The 24,534-nt window shown below is 42.1% G+C and overlaps 1 protein-coding gene across 4 annotated transcripts in view; it reads right to left on the reverse strand.

Moving 5' to 3' along the window:
- ATG16L1 (autophagy related 16 like 1) overlaps positions 1-24,534 on the reverse strand; it is a 46,359-nt gene that overhangs the window by 15,917 nt on the left and 5,908 nt on the right. Inside the window, exons 3-11 of one of the 4 annotated variants that reach the window (XM_008065107.1) lie at positions 18,457-18,562; positions 17,662-17,735; positions 16,693-16,944; positions 9,331-9,396; positions 6,396-6,482; positions 5,655-5,711; positions 5,391-5,438; positions 4,657-4,759; positions 1,958-2,063 (exon numbers count right to left, since the gene is read on the reverse strand). In XM_008065107.1, the coding sequence (XP_008063298.1) occupies positions 1,958-2,063; positions 4,657-4,759; positions 5,391-5,438; positions 5,655-5,711; positions 6,396-6,482; positions 9,331-9,396; positions 16,693-16,944; positions 17,662-17,735; positions 18,457-18,562 (899 nt within the window). The remainder of the gene's footprint in view (positions 1-1,957; positions 2,064-4,656; positions 4,760-5,390; positions 5,439-5,654; positions 5,712-6,395; positions 6,483-9,330; positions 9,397-16,692; positions 16,945-17,661; positions 17,736-18,456; positions 18,563-24,534) is intronic. The other 3 variants (XM_008065108.1, XM_021716090.1, XM_021716091.1) reach the window with 3 other exon arrangements.

The raw sequence follows: 24,534 nt of genomic DNA on the forward strand, positions 1-24,534 counted from the left end.
GTCTTTCAAATGACGAACTTCTTAGTAGCCTTGTCCTTGGGCACACCTTGGACAGTTTGTGCAGTGAATAGGCTGCATGTGGGTATGCCCCCTTTTGGCAAGACCACTGTTCCTTCTCTTGTCATCTTGGAAGTGAGGACACTTCTCCTTTTGAACTATTTCATAAAAGGTCACTTGGAGCTGGGCTCGGTGGCTCAGCCTGTAATCCCGTGCCTTTGGGAGGTTGAGGTGAGTGGATTGCCTGAGCCTGCGGGTTTGAGACCCGCCTGGACAGGCGAGACCTCATCTCTACAATAAAATCAAAAAATTAGCCAGGCGTGGTAGTGCGCGCCTGTAATTCCGGCTACTCGGAAGGCTGAGGCGGAAGGATCGTTGGAGCCCAGTAGGTCGAGGCTGCAGTGGCTGGGAACGGCCACTGTACTCCAGTCTGGGTGACAGAGTGAGACTCCAACTCAAAAAAAAAAAAAAAGGTCACTTGGATTGGCCTCTTCCAAGATTGAGCAAATATTAAGCCAGGGGAAAAAACCCTGCAGACTGAAAAAGCTGTTTGTGAAATAAAGGCCCTACTTAAAACTATAAAGAATGCTGCAAACATTTTGTGTTACTTCTGTAGATCCAGTAAAAACTTTTAATTTTATTAACATAAATTACGATCTGGCACAAAGTATGTCAGTATTAATTTTGATTCGTGTGTATTTCCTTTTCAGCAGCAAAAAGGTTAAGAATTAAAGATTGGCATCTCTAATTTTTTCTGAGTTGGAGTCTCACTCCATAGCGCAGGCTAGAGTGCAGTGGCACACTCATGGTCACCCCAGCATCAGCCTGCTGAACTCCGGGGATCCTTCCACCTCAGCATTCCCAGTAGTTGGAACCACAGGTGTGCGCCATCACACTTGGCTAATTTTTTGCAGAGACGAGGTCTCACCATGTTGTCCAGGCTGGTCTCAAACCCATGGGCTCAGGCAATCTTCCCGCCTCTGCCTCTCAAAGTTCTGGCATTACAGGCGTGAACCACCATGCCCAGTTTATAGGTATTTTTACTGACCGAAAAGTAAAACAAAAATGCTTCTAGTGTTATCTCCATTTAATCTCAATGACATAATCAAAATAGATTCCTTAGATTTTATAAACCAAGTCCCCTAAAATTTCTTTCCTTATGATTTTTTTATTATTGTTTTAATAGCTTTAGCCATTAAAACTGATAAGCTAACATGGTGTTCTGGAAAAATGGCAAATCTTCATGGGCTTTAACAGTCTGTAACTGCCAGGGACTTAACTACTGAATCCTTTTCTTGAAAATCAAAGGCTGGGGAGGACAAGTGGGGGTTTTACTAATAATCTATTCTAACCAAAAAGATTAGTAGACTGTTCTTGCTCTAATAAACCTAAAAAGCAGTAACCCCTATGACTTTTCAGTTGTTTGAGAAGTCTAGAGATGGCTTAGTGGGAAGAACATGGGATTTCAAGCCTTAAGAGCTGGGTTAGCCTTGGCTCCACCAATCACTTGCCATATAAGCCATTTACTAGCCATGTAAATCAACTATGTAAGTCATGCAGTATCTGAATTTTACTGTCTTAATTTGTTAAACAGTGATACCTACTTTTTTAACCACACAAGGCTATTGCAAGGGTCAGATGAATTAATAAAGACAAAAGAACTTTAGAGCTATTTATTGCTGGGCAGGGATAATGTCTGTGCTGTAACTATGGAAACCTGACAGTGGCTCCTATAGTCTTATTCCTTGACCCTACTTGAGTAAAAACATATGCATAATCATATCCATAACTTCCAGTCACTAGTTGGAAAACCAGAGCAAACATCCATTCCGATGTAAAGAGTAACTGAAAAGGTAATAATGGTTTGGCCAAATGACTCCTTACATCAAATGTTTTGAGAAGATGAACAATTCAAAGATTATTTAAAAGCAAGGCCAACCAGATGCCAGGAGGCTCTCACCTCCAAACACTTCCCAAAGCTTAACCTTGCGGTCCATGCCTCCTGTGGCCAGTAACCGGGAACCTGGACTGAATTGCACGGCATTGACTTCCCCATCATGTGCATCCTGCAAGACAAGAACCTGTTTCAAATCCAATCATTATTATTCCAAGAGTCTGAAACAAACAACTATTCCAAATGCCTAACTCAGGGAAAACGCGCATCCTTAAAAAGTAGTAGAGCAGGTCACTAAGTTGAATTCCTAGCTCAGGATTCCCTAAGATTCTATTACCATTTCATTCTTCTAGATACAGTTGTATTTATTTAAATACAGTGCAACATTCTCAAAAAGTATGTACAGTTTGTATTAATTTGATTACTTCCAAGAATAATGACCTGCACCGACCTTACTAGTTTAAAAGTAGGCCTAGACTTAACTGCCTCTTTTGGCCCAGACTGAATTAACACTACTAATGACTAATTTACTATTAACTCATATTAAATACTACAAGGGGGACACCCCCCAAAAACATATTTTTTGGAGGGCAGGCTCCTTGTAGTACAGGCTTCCCCTGCTAAGTAAGTGTTCTAGGAACCCATAGGCATCAGTGTACCAGCTAGCATTGTTACGAGAGGTTACGTTTGGCTTTGGTGAATTTTTTGAGATTCTCTCAACATGTTTGCTCACTTCAAGAGTAATCTATGAGCACACCACGCCGATGTTCAGCAGTTTCTGACCAAACATGGCATGACCTCCATGCCCTACCCTCCCTATTTACTCGATCTCTCCCCAAGCAAACTTTTGCTCATCTCCAAAAAAGTTTTTTACAACCCAGGACTGTACCTGTTCATGAAAAGGCCTTCAATGAAAAGTAACAACTGTTATTTTGGGAGAATTTAAATTCTTCATAAGTAAATTTTCTGAGACTGGTATACCCCTGAAACATATGACCTGAAAAGATAGCATTTTTATTCAGGATGAGAGGGGAGATAAAGTTAAAAAGCATCCCATCCTAGAATAAGAGGAAATAATGGAAGAATTCACTATAATCTACTCTCTTAGGAACATGGGTAGCAAAGTATTTCTGGATGAAATACAATGTTTGAGATTTGCTTCAACTGTTACAGCAAAAGTGGGGGAGGGAGGAACAAAAGACTGACAAATGGGGCTAACTGAAGTTGCCTGAATGAATGATACTACTCAGCAGTTCGTTGTACTCTTCTACTTCTGGTTATGCTTGAAAAATTTCCATAAATGGGGGAGGGGGAAGACTAGAAAAGATGGATTATCAATAGACTGTTAAATCTAACCACTTGCCTAAAAGGTTATTTTGAGAAGAGACCATCTGATGTTCACGTTTGCTTGAGACTGAAATAATAAAATGCTTGAAATATTACTGAGAGAGCAACTCTATTAGCTGACTGGGAAATAAGCATCACTTTGGCAATTTGATTTCCTACTTTCCCTCATGTGTCCCACTGCTGAAAATCTGTATGGCAGGTAACCAAACCTTTCGCCTCCAAGGAATTTCCTTTCTTTCTCCTTAGGAGGTCTCAGATTGAAAACTTGAGATCATGCACCATCACACCCATGAGTGCCACTCGTCAATCTCCTGAATAACTGCTTCTGTTGGATACCCGTCAGCTGCGAACCGTTCACTCTCAGAAACACACACTGACAGAATCTCAAGCTATCAGCTGCTCCATTAACCCATACACATGACTTAAATGTGATAGGAGAAACAAATGGGCTGCTGGGAGTTGAGGGCAAGGAAGGGACTGTGACATTCGGTGCAATCAGACCTTTTACCAATCATCATCGACCTCAGGCCCAGTATAGAATCACAGGAATGGAGTGGGAAGGGTCCTTTAACACTCCCCAGCCCAACTCCTCCAAAGCAGAACTCACTTTACAAGGTGGTTAGTTCATCACTTAGTCAGTCCACTGTGTAAAAATACCTAACTATTAAAGTTTCTCCTTATGCCCAGAACCAAAAGCTCCCACCATAAATTCGACCCCTTCTTTACAGCAAATCTTTCTCTGCTCTGGGAGCTGGCTCCTTGAACTCACCCCCTACCAGTTATCAAGCCAATCCTGGAGTCCGCCCAACTCTCTGGGCTCTGTTGTGCTCTGCTCTTCCCCCTCCCAGTGCTTTGGCAGCCCTAAGCCAGGTCCTGAATGTTTCCTCAGGTTGGTTCAATTTCTGCTCAATTATTCCTGTTGGGACACAGATTATCTGCTAGTACTAGGACCCAGCTCTGAACTAACTCCTGGTGCAGGCCTGGTTTCACAGTGACTTCCAATCATAGACTCCTAATGACTGGAAGTCATACAGGTAGGCGTATAATTCATAAAACCAACAGCTGTCCTACTGAACTTCCAAGACCCCTGACTGGCATCTGATTCTACATTACAGCCAACTGGTGACAACAATTGCATGAATCATTCTCCAGTTTCTCACGATCCCTAAAGAATTTTCCCCTGCCATTTCTCTCATGCTACCAAACCTCTCAGTCAGTCTGTGCTTCAAAGAATGGTTCTCATAAATTCTGTCCTCTCAAACTTAGCAAAATGTATCAATTACTACAGCTGACAGAATTAAGAGGTACACGTGATGTGCATAAAACAATGAAAAGCTTAGCTGCAGGCATGGGAAGATCCTTTCATTTCCAGGCTCTGTTATCAAGTGTGGTGGGGTTTGGGGCTGAAGCATACTTACAAAGACACACAAGGCAGTAGTTGGGACCCTCACTTCTTTACCAGAACCAGGATGAGTATCCACATTATCCTGGGGAACTGGGAAGGAAGAGACAGAGCGTCTCCTAAGAAATAACATAAAGACAAATATTAGACAGGATCGCACAGGTTTATTATTCATTAAATTGTCAGAAAGGACTCCAAGACGACCTTGTTTAAACAGACTGCCGGTCAATAGCTTTTGTCCCTCCTAGATCCTTCAAACTACAGAACAATTCACAACAAACCAGAAGCACCCTCCCTCAAACAAGAAAGAGGGCCAGCACATGACATACTCTCCTGCTCACTAACTCACGGACTCCACAACTCAACATTGAAAAGCAATTCCAAACAACAATCAATCAATAAACTGCTAGGAAACTTTCTCAACTTAATGTAACAGCTAGCTCAGACTAGCACTTTGTTATTTTTGCAAAACTATTTAAAGATGATTTCTATGCCTAGTTACAATGATCCTCAGTGTACACTTGTGGCCAACATGGAGTCGAACAGCATGCCAAAAGAAACAGGAGCATGAGTACTGTACAAAGAATTCAACCTGACAGCCTCGCTTGAGAGCTTCCAGCACTCCTAGGAACATGCAAAGCATCCTGGTTAGCATGTGTACATCTGATGATTGAAGGTAGTGAAGCAGTGATCAGCATAATTATCAATGACCCACACTCACATGCTGGACTAAGAGGGTAATATTTTCACCTGGCAGCATCAGAAGAATGATGTCCCAAAAGGGGAGACTCGGACAGACTAAAGGGAAAGGCCAGAGATCAGCAGGCAGCGAGATTAAGAGAAAGGAAGTTGAGGAAAAAAGGAAGAAGCTAAATAAAAAGCTGAAATTAAGGCATCTGTATACTCCGTACCATTGAAATTCTGGTGTACATTTTAAAAATAAAAATCATGTACATATACTTAGGAATATTTATACACATTTTTAAAAGGAAAGGTAAAAGTATTCTAACCTACCCAAAGATATTAGTGATAGAATCCAGAAGGCCTCCAGCAGGCTGTGAGAGTCGCTTACTAAAGAGGAGGGGAGGATAGGTTTAAACCTTAGAAACATTTTTCCCAAATAATCGATCAATAAAAACAGTCCACAAAAACAGGTACCCAAGAGTATATGTTTCCCATTTAGTTTCCAAACCCCAGTCAAGAGAAACCCAACAAAGTACCAAACCACAAGAAAACAGTGGGAAGGTAGAAGGGAAAACCCAGCCCAGAAGTTTTAAAAGAAATAAGGCTCCCAAGTAATCAATTTATTTCCCTAGAAATAAAGCCTTAGACAAGGAAATTCTCTAACAATTCTAACAATTTCTGGCTGTTAGCAACCAATCCCCATTCTTCAGTCTTGCTTCAGCAAATTACTAAAAAAAAAGAAAAAAAAAAAGAAAATCCCATGAGCTCTAGTAAGAATCAGACAGCATGATGTATGCTCTGCGTAATAAGGTTTAACTGTCCATCTTTTAGGAAGTCACTAAGTTTTTTTTGTATTTAGAAGAGTGAGGCCTTCTGTGTTCTGCTTCTCTACCATTAACCAGAGTCGAACTGAGGACTGGACATCTCTGTGGTGTGTACAAAATCAGGTGTCCTGGTAAAAGGGTTCAGGAACTTGAGTGTATCTGACTACATTCTTTCATCGTGTCCACATATGTGCTGTCAAATTGCTGCTCAAGTTCTCCCTTTCCTGGCCCAATTCTGTCTACTTACGTGGCTGCTCTGCTGACGGTTCGCACAGGAGAGGTCTCCTCAGTGTGATCAGAGGTTTCATCCACAATGACCTCAATGTCATCATCCCTGGAAAGAAAGGCAAGAGATTCTTTGATTTTGCTAAACAGGAGCTTAGTAATTAATCTGTTCTGCAAATGACAATGACATTTTCTAGTCACAACCTCTGTCACTTGGCTATGACAGTGATGATTAAGTGTTTCTGGAGAAAAAGAAGAGCTGCCATGTTCTGGGCCACACTAAAATAATCATTTAACCTGTTCAGATCAAATTCAGAATTCCAGCTGAGAATAATTCTACAAGTGAACTCTTGATCCTTTTAGGTGTAAGCAGAGCTCCCACTTGGGAAGCAATGAAATAATGGTCTCAAGTCTATTAACCACATAACCAGTACCAAGGTAGCGCATTCGACCAGCAACCAGCTACACAGCTAAAGGGCTGAAGAACTCACCAACACACAGTTCCCAAGAGACAGGGGCTGAGTGGCACCTAGAATAGTGAGGGGCAACTATGGAGAATGAGAAAATGATAGTGTAGAGAATCCAGGAGAAGAAAGGATTGCTAAAAAGGCCACGAAATCTATGGCTGCATCAGCAACCTGGCTTTAAATATTAATTTAATTAAAAAACAAAAAAGCAAAATCTAAACACTATTCATTTCTGACTCTGGGTATTTTACGCTTACACTTAAATACACAGTGCCTCTGACATTAAGAGCCCATTACATTTCAAATGATAGAATCCAATCACAGGAATACGCTCCTTTTGTTGTTTTTTAGCCCACTGGATGCAAAGCACCCCTGGAATTCCCCTTCCTCATTTTGGTGGGCCATATCTTTCCTGGTTGGGGGGTAAGGCAATTAAGTATTTTGGTCTTAATGACCCCATACTGAGTTGCAATCTTCATGAGAAAATAATAAAATTCAATAACCCAAGACTTCATCGCCTACTGTTCGAATTCATAAGAACTTGACAGCAAGATTTTTCTTTTTTCATGATTAATTATCTGGATTATGCAAATATACACTTAAGAACTTGTTACCAAGCAAGTTAAACCAAGTCAAAGTAAATTTATTTTCCTTAGCTATTTATTTCAGGATTATGTGTAATTGTACTACACTCTTGGCCAGGATGTGGAAGAGAATAAAAGCAGGCCTAAATAAAGAGGACAACCATGTCCTCTTTATTTTCTTAGTTGCCTTTTACATACATCTAAGTCTGTGAGTCACCGGTGCTCACACAAGGACAAAAGGAGAACTGCAAAAAATGGCATGAAGAGGTAATATGAGTCAAGCTTATGAAACGCTCTGTTTAAGATAAGAGTTTTATGGTCTAAAGTACCTAGAACTGTGCACAGGTCCAGGGCCACAAGAAAATACCAGGATTTGCCAACTCGTTATCAAAACATTTCAAAGATGTAGATGTCCTTTGACCTAGAAATTTCTCTCTTAGAGAAGCACAGAGATTAAGAACAGACCTTTACAGCTGTAGGTCTGCATCCTAGTTCAGACCATTCCTGTGTGATCTTGGGAAGGACGGTCGCTCAACCTATTTAAACAGTGTCACATCCAGTCACCTGGTTACATTGGCCAATAGGAAGCAGACAAATTACCCTTTTGTAAGCTGATATTTATTTTTATTTATTTTTGGAGTCAGAGTCTCACTCTGTTGTCCAGGTTGGAGGGCAGTAGCACGCTCACAGTCACCACAGCCCTGGCCCGCTGGGCTCAGGTGATCTTTCCACCTTAGCCTTCCTAGTAGCTGGAACTACAGGTGCACACTACCACACCCAGTTAATTTTTTTGTAGCAACAAGATCTCACCATGTTGCCTAGGCTGGTTTCAAACTCCCAGGTTCAGGCAATCCTCTCACCTCCGCCTCCCAAAGTGCTGGGATTACAGGCATGAGCCACCATGCCTCGCCTGTAAGCTGCTGTTTTTAAGAAAACAAATCTCATTTTCAGGTCAGTTATTTATTACTTTGTGGCTTTGGAAAAAAGCATCTGAGACTGACTTTCCATATCTGATTGTACCTAACCTACAGCATCTAAGTCAAAGACTGATATGAGAAGATTTGTTTTCTTATAAATTAAGATGTTTGTTGGTGAATGACTCCATTTAAGCCACTACCCTTCACATACAAAGAAGCAACCAACTTTTAAAAAAATAGTGGATCACAATTCCAAAACTCTATTCCAAAATGCATTTCAATAGAAAAGAAACACATCTTAGAGGAAATAAAAATGTTATTAAAATAGACACCATTCTCAAACAAAGCTTCAAATTTCAGGGGCAATCCCCCACCCCAACTCATAGGCAGATTAGGAAAAGCTCCAGAACTGACTTAAATCCTTCTGTTCCAAGAGATCTTAGTTTTCACTTATGCTTCCACTTAAAGTCACAAACCAAAAGAGAGCAAGAGAATGAACCCCCTAGCCCAATATTATATAACACTGGCCCAATTAATGGCAGAAAGCTTATCATTCAAAGCATCAACAAGAAACACAGTCAGTAAAGTGTGCAGCATACAGGAAGTTAGAAATCACACTCATAGCTGATGAGGAGTGTAAACAGAAACAACTTTTTAGGTTACTTGGCAATACCTTCCAAAAGCTTTGACCTATCAAAATTTTACTTTCAAGAACCTATCTCAAGTAAATAATCAGAAATCTGGTCAAAGATCATATTCAGTACATAATTTGTAAGTGAAAAATTAGAAGCCTCAAAAATATAACTAAAATGGCTATGGTTGTCACTTCTGGGTGGTGGTAGAACTGTGTTTTTATTTTCTTCCTTTAACTTTCCAGTTTTCTGTCTAAAATCTGTAAAATGATTTCACAGAAATAAAAACATAATAAAACTATTTAAAAAGAACCAAATTATCAAAAACATAGTTTTGATTCATTTATTTCTACTTACTGTTCAACCGATAGAGGTTCCTTTGCTGCTTCTGCTAGCTCTTTCTGCAGCCGGGCTTGCCGTCTCCTATTAAAAAAAGCCCACCATTTATGTCTGCTTAAGAAAAGCATAGGGTTTGGGCTCTCAATAAATGACCACTTTTAGTAAAACATTTGAACATTCAGTGCATTTAAAATGACAATTACCCTAGGCAAAGATACCCAGACCCAAGCCAATAACATCAGTAAGACTCCCCAGTATGAAGGGTTTAAGAGTTAAGTCAGGGAGAGAGATCACATTGTTGGATAAAGTAATGAACTAGCACAGAAGAAAGACTGCTTGCTGGTACCTAGGGCCTCTCGGGAACAGAAAGGCGCCTCAGGTTTAACAGGAGTTAGTCATAGTTGAGTCTTAGTTTTCTTCAGCAAATCGTCTTACAAGGGTTGAGTATCCCTTATCCAAAATGCTAAGAACCAGAATTTGGATTTTGTTTTTTCTTTCAGATTTTAGAGTTTTGGATATACATAATAAGATATGTTGGGAATGGTACCCAAGTCTAAAGACAAAATTGAGCTGAACTGATAGTAACTCTGAAATGTTTGAACGAGCACTTCCTTTAAGTGCCATGTTGGTGCTCAGAAAGTTGCAGATTTTGGAGCATTTTGGATTTTTAGATATGGGATGCTCAACTTGTATTAAGATGCCCATAGAATGAATAATAATGTAGATCTAGTTAGGACTTCCTTGTACTGGACACTGATTAGTTTATTGATTTTTAACTCATTCAAATCTTATAACAATCTGTGGAGTAAGCACTATTACTCTCAATTTACAGATGAGAAAACTGAGGTAAGGTGAAATTCCTGAACTGTCAAAGTGCATATAACTTTAGTTTACTAAAGCTAGACATGTCTTGGCTGACAAAAATTTTTTTTTTTTTGAGTTGGAGTCTCACTTGTCGCCCAGACTGGAGTGCAGTGGCACGCTCCCGGCCACTGCAGCCTCGACCTGCTGGGCTCCAGCAATCCTTCCGCCTCAGCCTTCCAAGTAGCTGGAACTACAGGCATGTGCTACCATAGCCGGCTAATTTTTGATTCATTGTAGAGACAGGGTCTTGCCAAGTTGCCCAGGCAGGTCTCAAACCCACGGGCTCAGGCAATTCACTCACCTCGGCCTCCCAAAGCGCGGGATCACAGGCTGAGTCACTGAGCCCAGGCAAAATTTTAATATAGTCAAAAATCTTATCTACTACCTCACTCTCTGAAAATCATTTTCTCTCTCCTTCCCAAGTCCTAAATTCAGCAACTCTCTAACTTCAAATCCTGGCCTCACCCTCTCTCCTCTGGCAATTTTATCTCTAACTATGGTTATATGCTCCATATGAGTGACCCCTAATTCAGAACTACAACACTGCTACTAAGCTCCACTCAAGAATACTGCTGAAATTCCTTTTAAGCTTCTATCATAGTGGTGATTCTCAGAATGGGGAAAAGACCTCTAGGTGGTATATCAGAATCTTGGGAAAGAAAGTAGGTACAGCTTGAAAAAGCACAGCACACACTCTTGATTTTATACCTAGAAGATGACAAGTTTTAAAGGGCAAATAACAAAAAATACAATTTACCAACATTTTCTTAGCTAGAAGAGACAACCTATGAACTATTTTGGAGGGAAAACCAGAATCCCGGCATAGGATATGCAACGATGCTCTACAGGAAAGGTAATGGTTGGTAGACACCCTTCTATAACTTCAGGTTCCAGTTCTGCAAGGTGGGGATAATAACTTTACCTAGGGTCACAGGGAGAAGAAAACACTTACAGCCAGGCTGTCATGCATACAGCTAAAAGGAAAGGTCTTTCTTTTCTTTTATTGGCAGGGGGTTAGAGTCTCACTTCATCACCCAGACTGGAGTTCAGTGGTACACTCACGGTCACCCCAGCATCAACTTGCTGGGTTCCAGCAATCCTTCTGCCTCAGCCTTACAATTAGCCAGAACCACAGGCACATACTACCTCGCCTGGCTAATTTTTGATTTATTGTAGAGACGAGGTCTCGTCAAGTTCCCTGGGCTAGTCTCAAACCCACGGGTTCAGGCAATCCACTTGCCTTGGCCTCCCAAAATGCTGGGATTACAGGCTAAGCCACCGAGCCCGGCCAGTCTTTTTTTTTTTGAGTTGAAGTCTCACTCTGTCACCCAGACTAGAGTGCAGTGGCCGCTCCCGGCCACCGCAGCCTCGACCTGCTGGGCTCCGGCGATCCTTCCACCTCAGCCTTCCAAGTAGCTGGAACTACAGGTGCGCGCTACCATGCCTGGCTGATTTTTTATTTATTGTAGAGATGAAGTCTCGCCAAGTTGCCCAGGCGGGTCTCGAACCCATGGGCTCAGGCAATCCACTCACCTCAGCCTCCCAAAGGCACAGGATTACAGGCTGAGCAACCGAGCCCAGCTGGTCTTTCTTTACTAACTCAAAATATTCCCTGAGTGCGTCTTAAGCAGCAGCCACTATGCCTGCATGTGGCAGCCCAGTGAAGGAGGCAGGACATGAAGAGGATATTTCAAAATAGTGTGCTACATCATGACAAAAACAAAACAAAAGCTGCCAGATGTAAAGAGGCAGGACATCTAAGGCAGGGAATTGGCAGGAAGTGGGTAATGAGGAGGAAAAGCTTCTAGGAAGAATATCTGATCAATGTAATGAAAAGACTCCGCAGGCTGCAATCACGATAACTCCAAATGCACATTCCTAGGAAAACATATCAAAGGGAGGAAAATAAAGAATGAAGGCAGATATCTGATGTATCTCCAATACCATGTTCAGCAGGAAGTCTGTTATTATCCCCCCCACCATGACCATGCTCAGGGCGGTGTGGGGGGTATCTTCCTTGGCATTACCTCACCTCCCCAAATTCTTCCTACAGCAGCATCTTAGCTGCCATGAACATCCAACCTAGCAGCATTCAGTTAACCTTGGGGTTCCCAACACCCTCACACTGCCAAAGAACTCTGTGGCATAAGCCACACTATTTTACTTAAAGTAAATGTGAGACACAAAGAATACAAAAAGGACAACTCTTTTTTTCTTTATGAAACTTCAGAAAGTTAGAAAATACAGATAAGTATAAAATGAGAAAACAAAAACCAACATCTCACCACTCAAAAATAAACACCAGTAATAACACGTATAATTCTGCCCATTCTTTTTAAAAAACATATACAAAATTGAGATATTATACAAAAATATTTTATACCCTATTTTCAGTTAAGTATATTTTAGGCATTTTTTCACATCACTAAGTATTCTTAAAATACATAACTTTAAAATACACAGCTTTAAAAATCCCACTGTTTGAATATACCAGTTTAATTCTGTGAGAGATGTACTGCTAATTTTTTCACTAATATAAATTATGTGCCATCACAAAATAATTGGCAAACAAGTCTCCTTACTTCCTTAGGTTAAAGCTAAATGAGTAGGAACATCTTTCAGGCTCCTGTTCAACCCAAAGTGCCCCTTCAGGAGATGGTACAAATGTACTTTCTATCAGCAAGGGGAAAGGACTCTTTGTGTCTTCCTCTTATTAACCCTTCCTGCTGTGTTTACTGATCACACTACTACTTTTATGAATTATCTATGTTTACTGTCCATTTGTCTGAGTGCTCACCTTTTCCTTAATGACATTATATTAGCATATTTATTTTACCTTTAGTTGGGGTCTCACTCTGTCATCCAGGCTGGAGTGCAGCAGCACAATAATGGCTCACTGCAGCCTAGACCTCCTGGGCCTGAGGTAGCTTCCTGCCTCAGCCTCCCAAATAGCTGATACTACAGGCACATGCCACATATCTGGCTATTTTTTCAAAAAAATTTTTGTAGAAATGAGGTCTTATTATGTTGCCCAGACCAGTTTCAAATTACTGGGCTAAACCTCCCAAAGTGTTAGGATTATAGGCATGAGCCACTGCACCTGGCCTTAAGTATATTTATTTTAAAAGAGCACTTTCTAGTTTGTTTTAGTATCTTTTGACTTCAAGAAACCTAAAAATTTTAATAGGTCCACTGTTTATTTTCATTACTCTTTTGTTTAAAAGTTCTCCAAAGTACTTCATAAACAGAAAGTCACTTACATTTTGTACTTCTACCCTTATGATTCAGTGTTATACAGTCTTTTAAAGATATCAGAGCATATTATTTAGTAGGACTAGTGCTCATTATTTTGAAGAAATTTATATGGATACATAATAGTTGTACATAATTATGGGAACATGTAATATTCTGATACATGAATACAATGTGTAATGAACAAATCAGTGGTAATTGGGATATACACCACCTTAAACACTATCTTTTAGAAACGATTCCAATTCCACTTATCTGATTATTCTGAAATATACAATAAATTATTGCTAACTATAAAGTTATCAGACTCTAGGTTGATGCATTTTGTACTCAGCAGTACTGTGTGACATTTTCCATTATTTTAGGATGCCAACATGAGACCTATAATAAAATATTTAGTGGGCTTGAAAGCTGGGGAGGATCCACTGCTGCACAGCTAATAAATCTTAATGAACTACAAGCGAAAAAAAAATTGTTGCTAACTATAGTTAACCTATTGTACTACTGAGTAGATCTTACTCCTTCTATCTAACTGAATTTTTGTACCAATTAACCAACCTTCTTTATTCCCCACTCCCCACTCCTTTTCTTAGCCTCTGGTAACCCGCGTTCTACCCTCTATCTCCATGATATCAATTGTTTTTTAGCTCCCACATATGAACAAAAAGCATATGTGTCTTTCTGTGCCTAGCTTATTTTACTTAACATAATGTCCTCCAACTCCATCCATGTTGCTGCAAATGACAAAATTTCCTTCTTTTTTAAAGTCAAATAATATTCCATTGTCTATACACACATGTTCTTTAACCATTCATTCACGGATGGACACTTACTTGACTCCTTATCTTGGCCACTGTGAATAGTACTACAATAAACATGGGAGTGCAGACCATCTCTTCCATTTGCTAACCTCCCTCTTTTCATCACTACTCTTTAAGACTCCTTCCTATTATTATTTATTCATTCTTCTAGATTAACTGAAATAATCTCCCCAAATTCTAAATTACTAATATGAGGGCTTAAAAAATATAGTCTAAGCCGGGCTCGGTGGCTCAGCCTGTAATCCCGTGCCTTTGGGAGGCTGAGGTGAGTGGATGGCCTGAGCCCGCGGGTTCGAGACCCGCCTGGGCAGTGAGACCTCATCTCTACAATAAAAAAAAAAAAAAATCAGCCAGGCATGGTAGTGCATGCCTGTAATTCTGGCTACTTGGAAGGCTGAGGCGGAAGGATCACCAGAGTGAGACTCCAACTCAAAAAAAAAAAAAAAAATATATATATATATATAGTCTAATCTCTGTTGAACTTTTGTTAATCATTTTTCACTTGATTTTCTTAAGTTCTCTAGGTGGATAATAACTCCCTTTTACTCACTCCCTTCTTTTCTTTCTTTTTTTTAAGAATCAGGGTCTCGCTCTGTCACCCAGGCTAGAGTGTAGTCGCGTGATAATAGCTCACTGCAGCCTCAAACAATCTTCCTGCCTCAGCCTCCCAAGGAGCTAGGACTACAGGCACATACCACAGTGCCTAGTTACTTTTTAAATTTTTTGTAGAGATGGGGGTCTCTCTATGTTACTCAGGAGTCTCAACTCCTGGCCTCATGCAGTCCTCCTGTCTTGGCCTCTCAAAATGCTAGGATTAAGGTATAAACTCCCACTCCACACCCAGCCATCCTTACCCTCTTCTATTTTTTTAAAGTCAGTCTGTCACCCTGGCTAGAGTGCAGTGGCACGATCACAGTTACCATAGTCTCAACCTATTGGGCTCAGGCAATCCTTCTGACTCAGTATTCCAAGTAGCTGGAACTACAGGTACACGCCACCATGCCTGGCTAATTTTTTTGATTTTATTGTAGAGAGGTCTTGCCAAGTTGACCAGGATGGTCTCAGGCAATCCTCTTGCCTCTACCTCCCAAAGTGCTGGAATTATAAGCGTGAGCCACAGTGCACAACTACCCTCTCCTTTTCGATGGTGTAGTCTAGATTCATAACCAAATTGACTAGAATATTCTCTAAGAGTAGTGAGAGTGGGGATTTCCTTCTTTTCTTGCTAACTTTAATGGGAGTGTATATAGCATGGTGGACTGGTAGACCTTGACCATGGATCTATCAGACTCTATTAGACTCTCTGTAGAGTTTTTAAACACACACATTTATCACAACAGAGATTTGAATTCCTAACATCTAGGGTGGGAGGCTTCCCTGTTAAGAACACTATTGGCTACTGGTCAGAGATAGGTGTTTTTATTCAAGTTCTCTTCTGTTCCCAATTTAAGAGTTTTTATCAGGACTGAGCAGAATGGCCTTTTGCCTATAATCCCAGCACTTTGGGAGACTGAGGCGAGAGGATTGCCTGAGTCCAGGGGTTCGAGAGCAGCCTGGACAACTTGGTGAGATCCCCATCTCTACAATAAAAAAAAAAAAAAATGAGCCGGGCATGGTGGCTAGTGCCTATAGTTCCAGCTACTTGGAAGGCTGAGGCGGAAGGACTGCCTGAGTCCAGCAGGTCGAGGCTGCAGTGACCGTGAGTATGCCACTGCACTCCAGCCTGGGCAATAGGATGAGACTCTGATTCCAAAAAAACAGAAAGTACCAATGTATTTGATTTAGAAATTTCACAAGCATATTAATGTGAAATTAGACTACGATCCTCTTATGTATAAGCAAGATCAAAATTTTTGTATGGGTCTAAACAGTTTCACTAAATTGTGGAGGGATTCCAATCTTTTTCCCTTTTTTTTTGAATCAGCATCTTACTCTGAGGCCCAGGCTAGAGTGCAGTAGCATGCTCACAGCCACTGCAGCCTCGACCTGCTCTGCTCAGGCAATCCTTCTGTCTCAGTCTTTCAAGTAGCTGGAATCACTTGGCTAATAAATTTATTGTAGAGATAAGGTCTCAAGCCCCTGGGCTCAGGTAATCTTCTCACCCCTGCCTCCCAAAGGGATTACAGGTGTGAGCTACTGCAACCAGCCTAATGCTTTTCTAATTCTGATTAGTTTACGTTGTTTAAGAATTAGCTTTTCACCTTGAAACACTGAAAGAACCCCCTGGCAAAATAGTATAGGCCAACAAACCTTCTGGGAAGTATTCTTTTGCTCAACTGTAAGAGTGTCCCTATGAATGCAAATTTCTTTTATATCCACTATCACTATTAGTGTTTTTTCTTCCACTTGCAGTAACTGCCAGGTTTGTTGCTTCTTGCTTTTCAAAGAACTAGGTTCCACTTTACCAAAAATGGAAACTTCTAACTGTGGACTGATATCCCACCTGGAATCCTTTTCATTCTCTGCATTGAGGCGATTGGCTTCCTGGGCTTTCTCAGCCATCCACCTGGTGACCAGCTCCTGGTTCTCTTCAGTAGTTTTCCTCAGTTTCTCCTCCAAGGCAGTAAAAGTGATCTGCAGAGCATCATATTCATCCTTCAGGGTCTGATTGGCTCTTTCAAGGTCCTGAAGCTTACTGCGCAGCTCTAGGCACTCTGTCTCCAGGTCAGAGATAGTCTGCAAACATTCTGCAATTCTGAAAGCATGACATTAGAGGAGAAACAGTACTTTGCCAGAGCTCTGTGTCAGAGTCGGAGTCAACTGTGTGGGTTTGTTCCATCACCCTGTGCAATATTTTGTGTCTATTACATTTCTTAGCCAAGCCCAGTCCAATGGTTTATAGACAGAGTGGTAAAGGGGACTTAAATAGGAAACTAGAAACCTTGTGTATTTTACCAGCTCTAACATTTCTTGAGCAAGCGTTTTGCCTTTCCAAGCTTCTAGATCCCTCTCTACATATTAAGGAGACCCAAGCACCTGTCCAGCTCCAAGGTCCCAAAATTTGGTGTTCCCACTTGTCAGCCAGGCTTCTTCCTCATCAGCAACAGTACTGCTCAGACCCATTCCTCTAGTTCCAGGGGCCAAGTACTCAGTTGTCTTGACCCTAGCTCTACCCCGGGAAGATACCAGCTCACATAAACAGAAGCCATGGGAGAGCTGAGTGCCTCTGGGACACATGCATGGTCCAAGGCTACTTCTCTAGAAGGATGCTGGAAGACTGGGAACCTGAGGGCACTGTCCCTGCTTTCACAGAGCTAGCAGAAAAGGATCCTAGACCATGCATGCATAAAATGAAACTCTTTCTGAGTGCAGCATGGCCACTGTTTGCCCCTGGCCCCACTCACAAGAGCAAGGCAAAACAAGGACATGTGACCCAATGACCAGGCTCCAAGGAGGCATGGTCTCTACTCACTTTGCTTCATTCATCTGCATCTCCCTGTCCTTCTGCTGCATTTGGTTATTCAGGTCAATCACCAATTGTGCTAACTGGGAGATAAAGAAGAACACTTTCATAAATAAGAGACTTTAGGACCTCACTTAGAAAATACATAGTGGGTGATAATGTATTTTTAAGAAAGAAAAAGTGCTTGTGGGGTCGGGGAGTTGTGTGACAGTGAGGAGGGGCTTAGGGGATGCACATGGGAATTGTCTGTGCCACTCCATGTTGAAGGACAGCTTGGATAAATGGGTAGTATTATAGGTGACTGCCAGGAGCTGGCTGAGGACACCTGGCTATCCCTTGACCTCAGTTGCCTTTGCTGAAGAAATGATCAATTCAGCTGAACTGATGGTAAATTGTGTTTTTCCAACCAGAGCTTTGTCATAAGCCCCATCCATGGTAAATGCAGACTAGGTCTTGATGCTTTCTAATGAACATTCTGAAATTCCAGGGTTCACACTCAAAGGCTTTATGAAGATATCAGTAAGACCTTTAGTGAACCAAGCAGCAAGCTTTTTTCTTCCTTTAAACCTATCCACTTGCATCTCTCATGCTGACTCTGGACTTAGCTCTCACCAGCTTGCCCTCCTGCTGAAGGACCCCATTCTGCCTGGTATTTTCATTCAATCTCCCTCACTCTTTCATTCCCATAGAGAGGGCATGTGATGACACATTTGGCCAAAACTGCTGCCAATTCTGAGCTCCCATCCCCCAGCATAGGACCCTCACAGAGAGCAGAGGATAGATAAAGAAAGAGGCTAGCTTTACCTCCCCACGTTTCTTGTGTAATTCAGTCAGTTCTTCCTGGTGTTTAATCCTCAACTGGGCCGTTTCTTGCAGCTGATTATCATTCCATGTTCCATCATGTCCAGGACTAAATCACCATCAGGCAGGAAAAGAGCACATAAAAAAAAAGTGGGGAGGGAGTGAAATCAGACCCAAACCTCTTCAATTAGGCAGAGAAAAAAATAACATCAGAAACTTGTTCACGTAGTAAATAAACCATTCTGGTATCTCCAGCAGCTGCAGTGACAAGCAACTACAAGTGAAAAACAGAAGACATGAGACCTATAATAAAACAAACAACCACAACCACCGGTCATATCAGGAGCAAAGGATGGAAGGTTCCCAAATGAAGTAGAACCAAAACAAAGGCACTCAATCAGCAAGTATTTGAGTGCTGACTATGTACCAGGCACTGTTCTTGGCATAGGAATAAGGCACAGAACTCTGCTCTCATACAACCAATGAGCAATTAAGAGCAGATGGACAGTAAACAAGGAGACATGTGAGGTCAGGAGTTATATGTGCCATGAAGAAAATTAAAGTAGAAGAAGGGGAACAGAGGGACAGGGGTCCTGTTGGAAGTAATCGAGGATGGTTTCTCTGAGAAGTGACACATGACTGGAGACTGTAAAGAAGTGAGGAACAAGCCATGCAGATCCCTGGAGGAAGGACCCTCTGAGCAAATGGAGCAGCAGGCAGCAGGGCTTCAAGGAGCCACATGATTGGTGTATTTGGTGTGGGAAAAGGTGACTGAAGTCCAGAAGCAGGGGGCCAGAGAAGGAGGAGGTGGGGAGAACATGTAGAACTTCATGGGTCGCTCTGAGAGCTATGGGATTTACTAGGTGTGACCAGAAGCTGCTAGAGATTTTTTTTTGAGTGGAGTCTCACTTTGTTGTCCAGACAGGAGTGCAGTGGCATGCTCACGGCCACCAGTCTTGACCTGCTAGGTTCAGGTGATCCTTCCGCCTCAGCCTTCCAAGTAGCTAGAACTACAGGTGTGTACGTCATGACGCCCAGCTTATTTTTATTTATTGTAGAGAGAATTTTGAGATGAGTAACTCAGGTTTTAAAACTCTGGTTGCTGAGTGGAAGAGTATAAACAAGAAGACCAGTCAGCAGGCTACTTCATAGTACAGACATGAAATGGTGTGGCTCAGACCAAAGTGGGGACAGTGGAGGAGGTGAATATGATGAAAAGAAAGCCACAGAACTTGCCTTTGAAATGAATGTGGGATGTGAAAGACAGGTAAGAGTCAAGAATTACTTAGCACTTTTGGCTTGAGCAGCTGGTAAAAGATAATGTGTCACCCACTGAGATGGGCAACACTGAGAGAAACAGGTTTTGGGGTAGGTCTGAAGAGTTAAGTTGTCAGTATATAAGTGTCTGTGTCAAGTGGAAATTACATATTAGAGCCTGAACTTCAAAGAGTGGTCTGAGCTGGAGGATTACACGTGGAAACTGTTCTATGGAAACTGTTAGCAAACAGACATACCTAAAGCCATGGGAGTGAGTTCAGATAACCTCAAAGGTCATTGTAGTTTTTAGAAACTTTGCCAAGTGTTTGCACAATTTCTTAGAAACAGCAGAAGACAAGAACTGTGGATTTATAGTTTAGGAGAAGGGTCTTGGCTGCAGCCATAAGCGAGAATTATCACATTATAGTGAGTAGTTAAAACTATCATCCAGGGAAACCTCGCAGTTGGAGAAAAGGAAGGGTGGACACTAGGATCCGAACATCTGAAGGGATGGGGGAGAAATGCCCACTCCATATGACCTATAATAAAATTAAAAGGGCAGAAAAGCGGCAGTATAGCAGTCACTCCTAATCTTATCCTTCATGTCTACACGTATTTTTTTTGTATAACTAAGCACAGACTAATATCTTTTGAGGCAAACTGGCAATTCCCCAATCTTAGTCCATCAAATAGAAGCCAAGAGATTAGAAAGTAGAACACATTTTACATAAAACCATATTAAATTAGGCAGAATAATTAGACGGTATCTTATCAAAACCACCCTTTTAAAAAAATTATTGAGATGATGTCTCACTATGTTGCTCAGACTATCTTCAAACTCCTGGGCTCAAGTGTGTAATCTGTAGTCCTCCTTCCAAGGAGGTGGCATTCTACAGAAAAGATTCATGAAATAAAAACTAACAACATAAAGAAAAACAAAAGTATCTTTTAAAAGAGCTCTGACAAGCCGGGCTCGGTGGTTCAGCCTGTAATCCCGCGCCTTTGGGAGGCTGAGGTGAGTGGATTGCCTGAGCCCGCGGGTTCGAGACCCGCCTAGGCAACTTGGTGAGACCTCATCTCTACAATAAATCAAAAATTAGCCAGGCGTGGTAGTGCACGCCTGTAGTTCCAGCTACTTGGAAGGCTGAGGCGGAAGGATCACCAGAGCCCAGCAGGTCGAGGCTGCGGTGGCCGGGAGCGGCCACTGCACTCCAGTCTGGGCGACAGAGTGAGACTCCAACTCAAAAAAAATAAAATAAAATAAAAAAATAAAAATAAAAGAGCACTGACAAAGAGTTTGTGCAGAGGCAAAGATTTCCCTGGGAAAAGATGGTTTCAGTTTGGGAGGGGTTTCAACAAAGGAAATGGAGTACAATCTCCTAAGGATGAAAAGTAAGTAAGACAATCAGGCAGAAGGGCCATAGGACTAGGTCTTTAAGCCTTAAAGAACACTAAGACACGGAACTCGACAGAATTACAAGGAGAGACTAAGGTAAAATACAAGATATTCCACCACTCAGAACCTCCAAGGACTTCCTATTTTACTCACAATGAATGTCAACATTCTTTTAAAAACACACTACTAACAGTGCTTCACCACATAGACAAAAGCATCACCCACAGGGCATGTTTCCTGGACAGGTTCCTAGACCCTCACCAATAGGTGATCTGTTTTTCTAGCAAAGTCCAGCAATCTGAATTTCTAACTCTATGCTTTCCTGTGATGGGAATGCTGCTGGTTTGCAGAAACTCTTGAGCAGCCACGAAGGTGCTGAGGCTCAAGCTTTACAGGTCATCAGAATCACCTAAAGGGCTTCCTTTTTTAAGCTGGAGTCTCACTCTGTTGCCCAGGCTGGAGTGCAGTGGCATGCTCACAGCTACTGCAGCCTAGACCTGCTGGGCTCAGGCAATCCTTCCATCTCAGCCTTCCAAGTGGGCTGGAACTACAGACACGCACTACCACACCTGGCTAAATTTTTGGTTTTTATTGTAGAGATGAGGTCTCCCCAAGTTACCCAGGCTGGTCTCGAACCCATGGGCTCAGGCAATCCTCTTACCTCGGGTTCCCAAAGTGCTGGGATTATAGGCATGAGCCACCGCACCTGGCACCTAAAGGGCTTCTTAACAGAGATTACTAGGCTTCACATCCAGAGTTTCTGATAGATCAGGTCTGGGGTAGAGCACAAGATTTTCATTTCTAACAATTTCCCAGAAGTTGCTGGAATAAATGATTTCCAGGCTGAAGAGGGTGCCTTTAACCTGCAGGCAAAGTGATGAAAACACTTAAGAAGAAAGTCTGATAACTGAGGCAGATCACAACATAAGGACAGTGTGAAGTGCTTTAAGGTTAATTAGGATGAGATGGGCAGGACCTAAGGAGAGGCAGGAATTGGGGAGGAAGAAGGAAACCAATTAGGTATCCATCTTCCGTGACCATCCTTATCACATTCTCTGGAATGATATCTTCAGAGTAGGGATCCTTTCTGAGTTGGCCTCCACTACCAGACTCCTTCCTCTCTGAGCAGAGACTCTGGATTATTCATCTCTGTATCCCCTAATACCTAATTCACACACATAAGTCCGTTGAGTAAGTGAGACTCCTGCCATAGTCTGGGAATGAGAGGATAAATAAACAGGGCAGGGCAAAATAAACGTAAAGTAAGGGACAAATCCAAGAGGCTGTGTGATGAAGAACCAACAGGCCTCGGTGACTGAAGGAAAACGGGGAGGAGCAGGATACTGGGGGGAAAGAACTCACAGATGACACATGGAAAATAAGGCTACCGTGAATAGAAACAAGGCAGTCAGAAGGACAGGCTTACTAAGGATGTTTGTGGGACAGCAAAGACGGAAACAGAAGGCTAACCTGATTAAGCCCACCAAACCTAACCTGTCTTGCTTAATTTAGTCACTTCTAATAGATCTTAAAACTCCAACTATCAAGTCACATAGCCAAATAGTATATAACTAAACTCCTACTAGCTTCCTTAGAGGTAACACCTCTAACTGTGGGTCACTGTAATAATGGGTGCTTACAGTTGTTTTTCAGGAAGCAAGAGGCAGATCTTGCCCAGTTCAAGCCAGCTGAGTCCCCCCACCCTTCAACTGGGCCTGAGTAAATGCCAAAGAGGTGAGTTTTTTATGTCAGAGGGCCAAAAAACTCCTCCATCAGACCATGCTAACACCACCATTTTCTGAATGTGTCATAAAGATTCACGTAACTAGATTATGCTTGTGAGGAAACCTTGATTACCTCACCTTTCCTACCTACCAATCACATTTCCCTACAGTTTAGACCACACTGTTTTCTATCTCATAAATGCCCTCGCTAGCCGGGCTTGGTGGCTCAGCTTGTAATCCTGTGCTTTGGGAGGCTGAGGTGAGTGGATTGCCTGAGCCCGCGGGTTCGAGACCCACCTGGGCAACTTGGCAGACCTCATCTCTACAATAAATCAAAAAATTAGCCGGGCATAGTAGCATGCGCCTGTAGTTCCAGCTACTTGGAAAGCTGAGGCAGAAGGATGGCCGGAGCCCAGCAGGTCGAGGCTGTGGTGGCCGGGAGCGTGCCACTGCACTCCAGTCTGGGCGACGAGAGAGAGACTCCAACTCAAAAAAACAAAAAATAAACAAATAAAAACAAATGCCCTCAAGCCGTATTTTCAAAGAGAGATATGAGACCTGTTCTCCCAGCTCCTTGCTTAACAACCTTGTGAATAAACTTTCTCTTTTGCAAAATCTCATCTCAATGATTGGCTTGCTGTGTGTGGGCCGAACAAACCTGGTCAGTAGCAAGACCTCCAATTAAATGTCTAGTCCAGTAAAATTCAGCTAAAAGAACTGTTACATATTTATCTGTAATCTATAGCACCTTCCCAAGCACATGAGTTTGGATGATGGATACTGGATATAGGAATATAGCCACCAAGAGTCTAATCACATAGAAATAAAATGTCTTACGTTTCTAATTTAATTTAGATGAAAAGGATAAAATAGCATTATCTGCACCTAAAATTAATAAGGACACTGCAACTAATATCTTATACACCATGGAAAGCCTCCCAGGTGCTCCCAAGGCAGCACCTCCTGACTATTATGAAGGATGGAACTTAGGCTAGGCCAAGTCATCTGTTCTCTGGGATCTTTATCATTCTGTCATCTACTGAGAGATGCATCTTGTCAGATGAGGAAACATGGATGACAAGCAGTCATATAGCAGGTTCATCTACAGGAGTAAATAAATCACCTACCAGCCAGGCTCGGTGGCTCAGCCAGTAATCCCAGCACTTTGGGAGGCTGAGATGAGTGGATTGCCTGAGCCCACGGGTTCGAGACCTGCCTGGGGAACTTGGCAAGACCTCATCTCTACAATAAAATAAAATAAAATAAAATAAATTAGCCGGGCGTGGTAGCGTGCACCTATAGTTCCAGCTATTTGGAAGGCTGAGGCGGAAGGATCGCCAGAGCCCAGCAGGTCGAGGCTGCAGTGGCCGGGAGCGACCACTGCACTCCTGTGTGGGTGACAGAGTGAGACTCCAACTCAATAAATAAATAAATCACCTACCATTTCTTTTTTCTTCTTTTTTCCAGGAAAGCTTAAATTATCAACCTTGTTTTTATAATTGCTAAATGTGTATAGATTTCAGAGTAATAGTGGGTACTGTTCCCATACAAACCACCATATTTAATTCACAAGTATGATGAACATTAAGAAAAAAGAGAGCCGGGCTCGGTGGCTCAGCCTATAATCCCAGCACTTTGGGAGGCTGAGGTGAGTGGATTGCCTGAGCCCGTGGGTTCGAGACCCGCATGGGCAACTTGGCGAGA

Source organism: Carlito syrichta, unplaced genomic scaffold, assembly GCF_000164805.1.
Source record: "Carlito syrichta isolate Samal-C Ts95f unplaced genomic scaffold, Tarsius_syrichta-2.0.1 Scaffold308158, whole genome shotgun sequence".
Taxonomy (NCBI): Eukaryota; Metazoa; Chordata; class Mammalia; order Primates; family Tarsiidae; genus Carlito; species Carlito syrichta.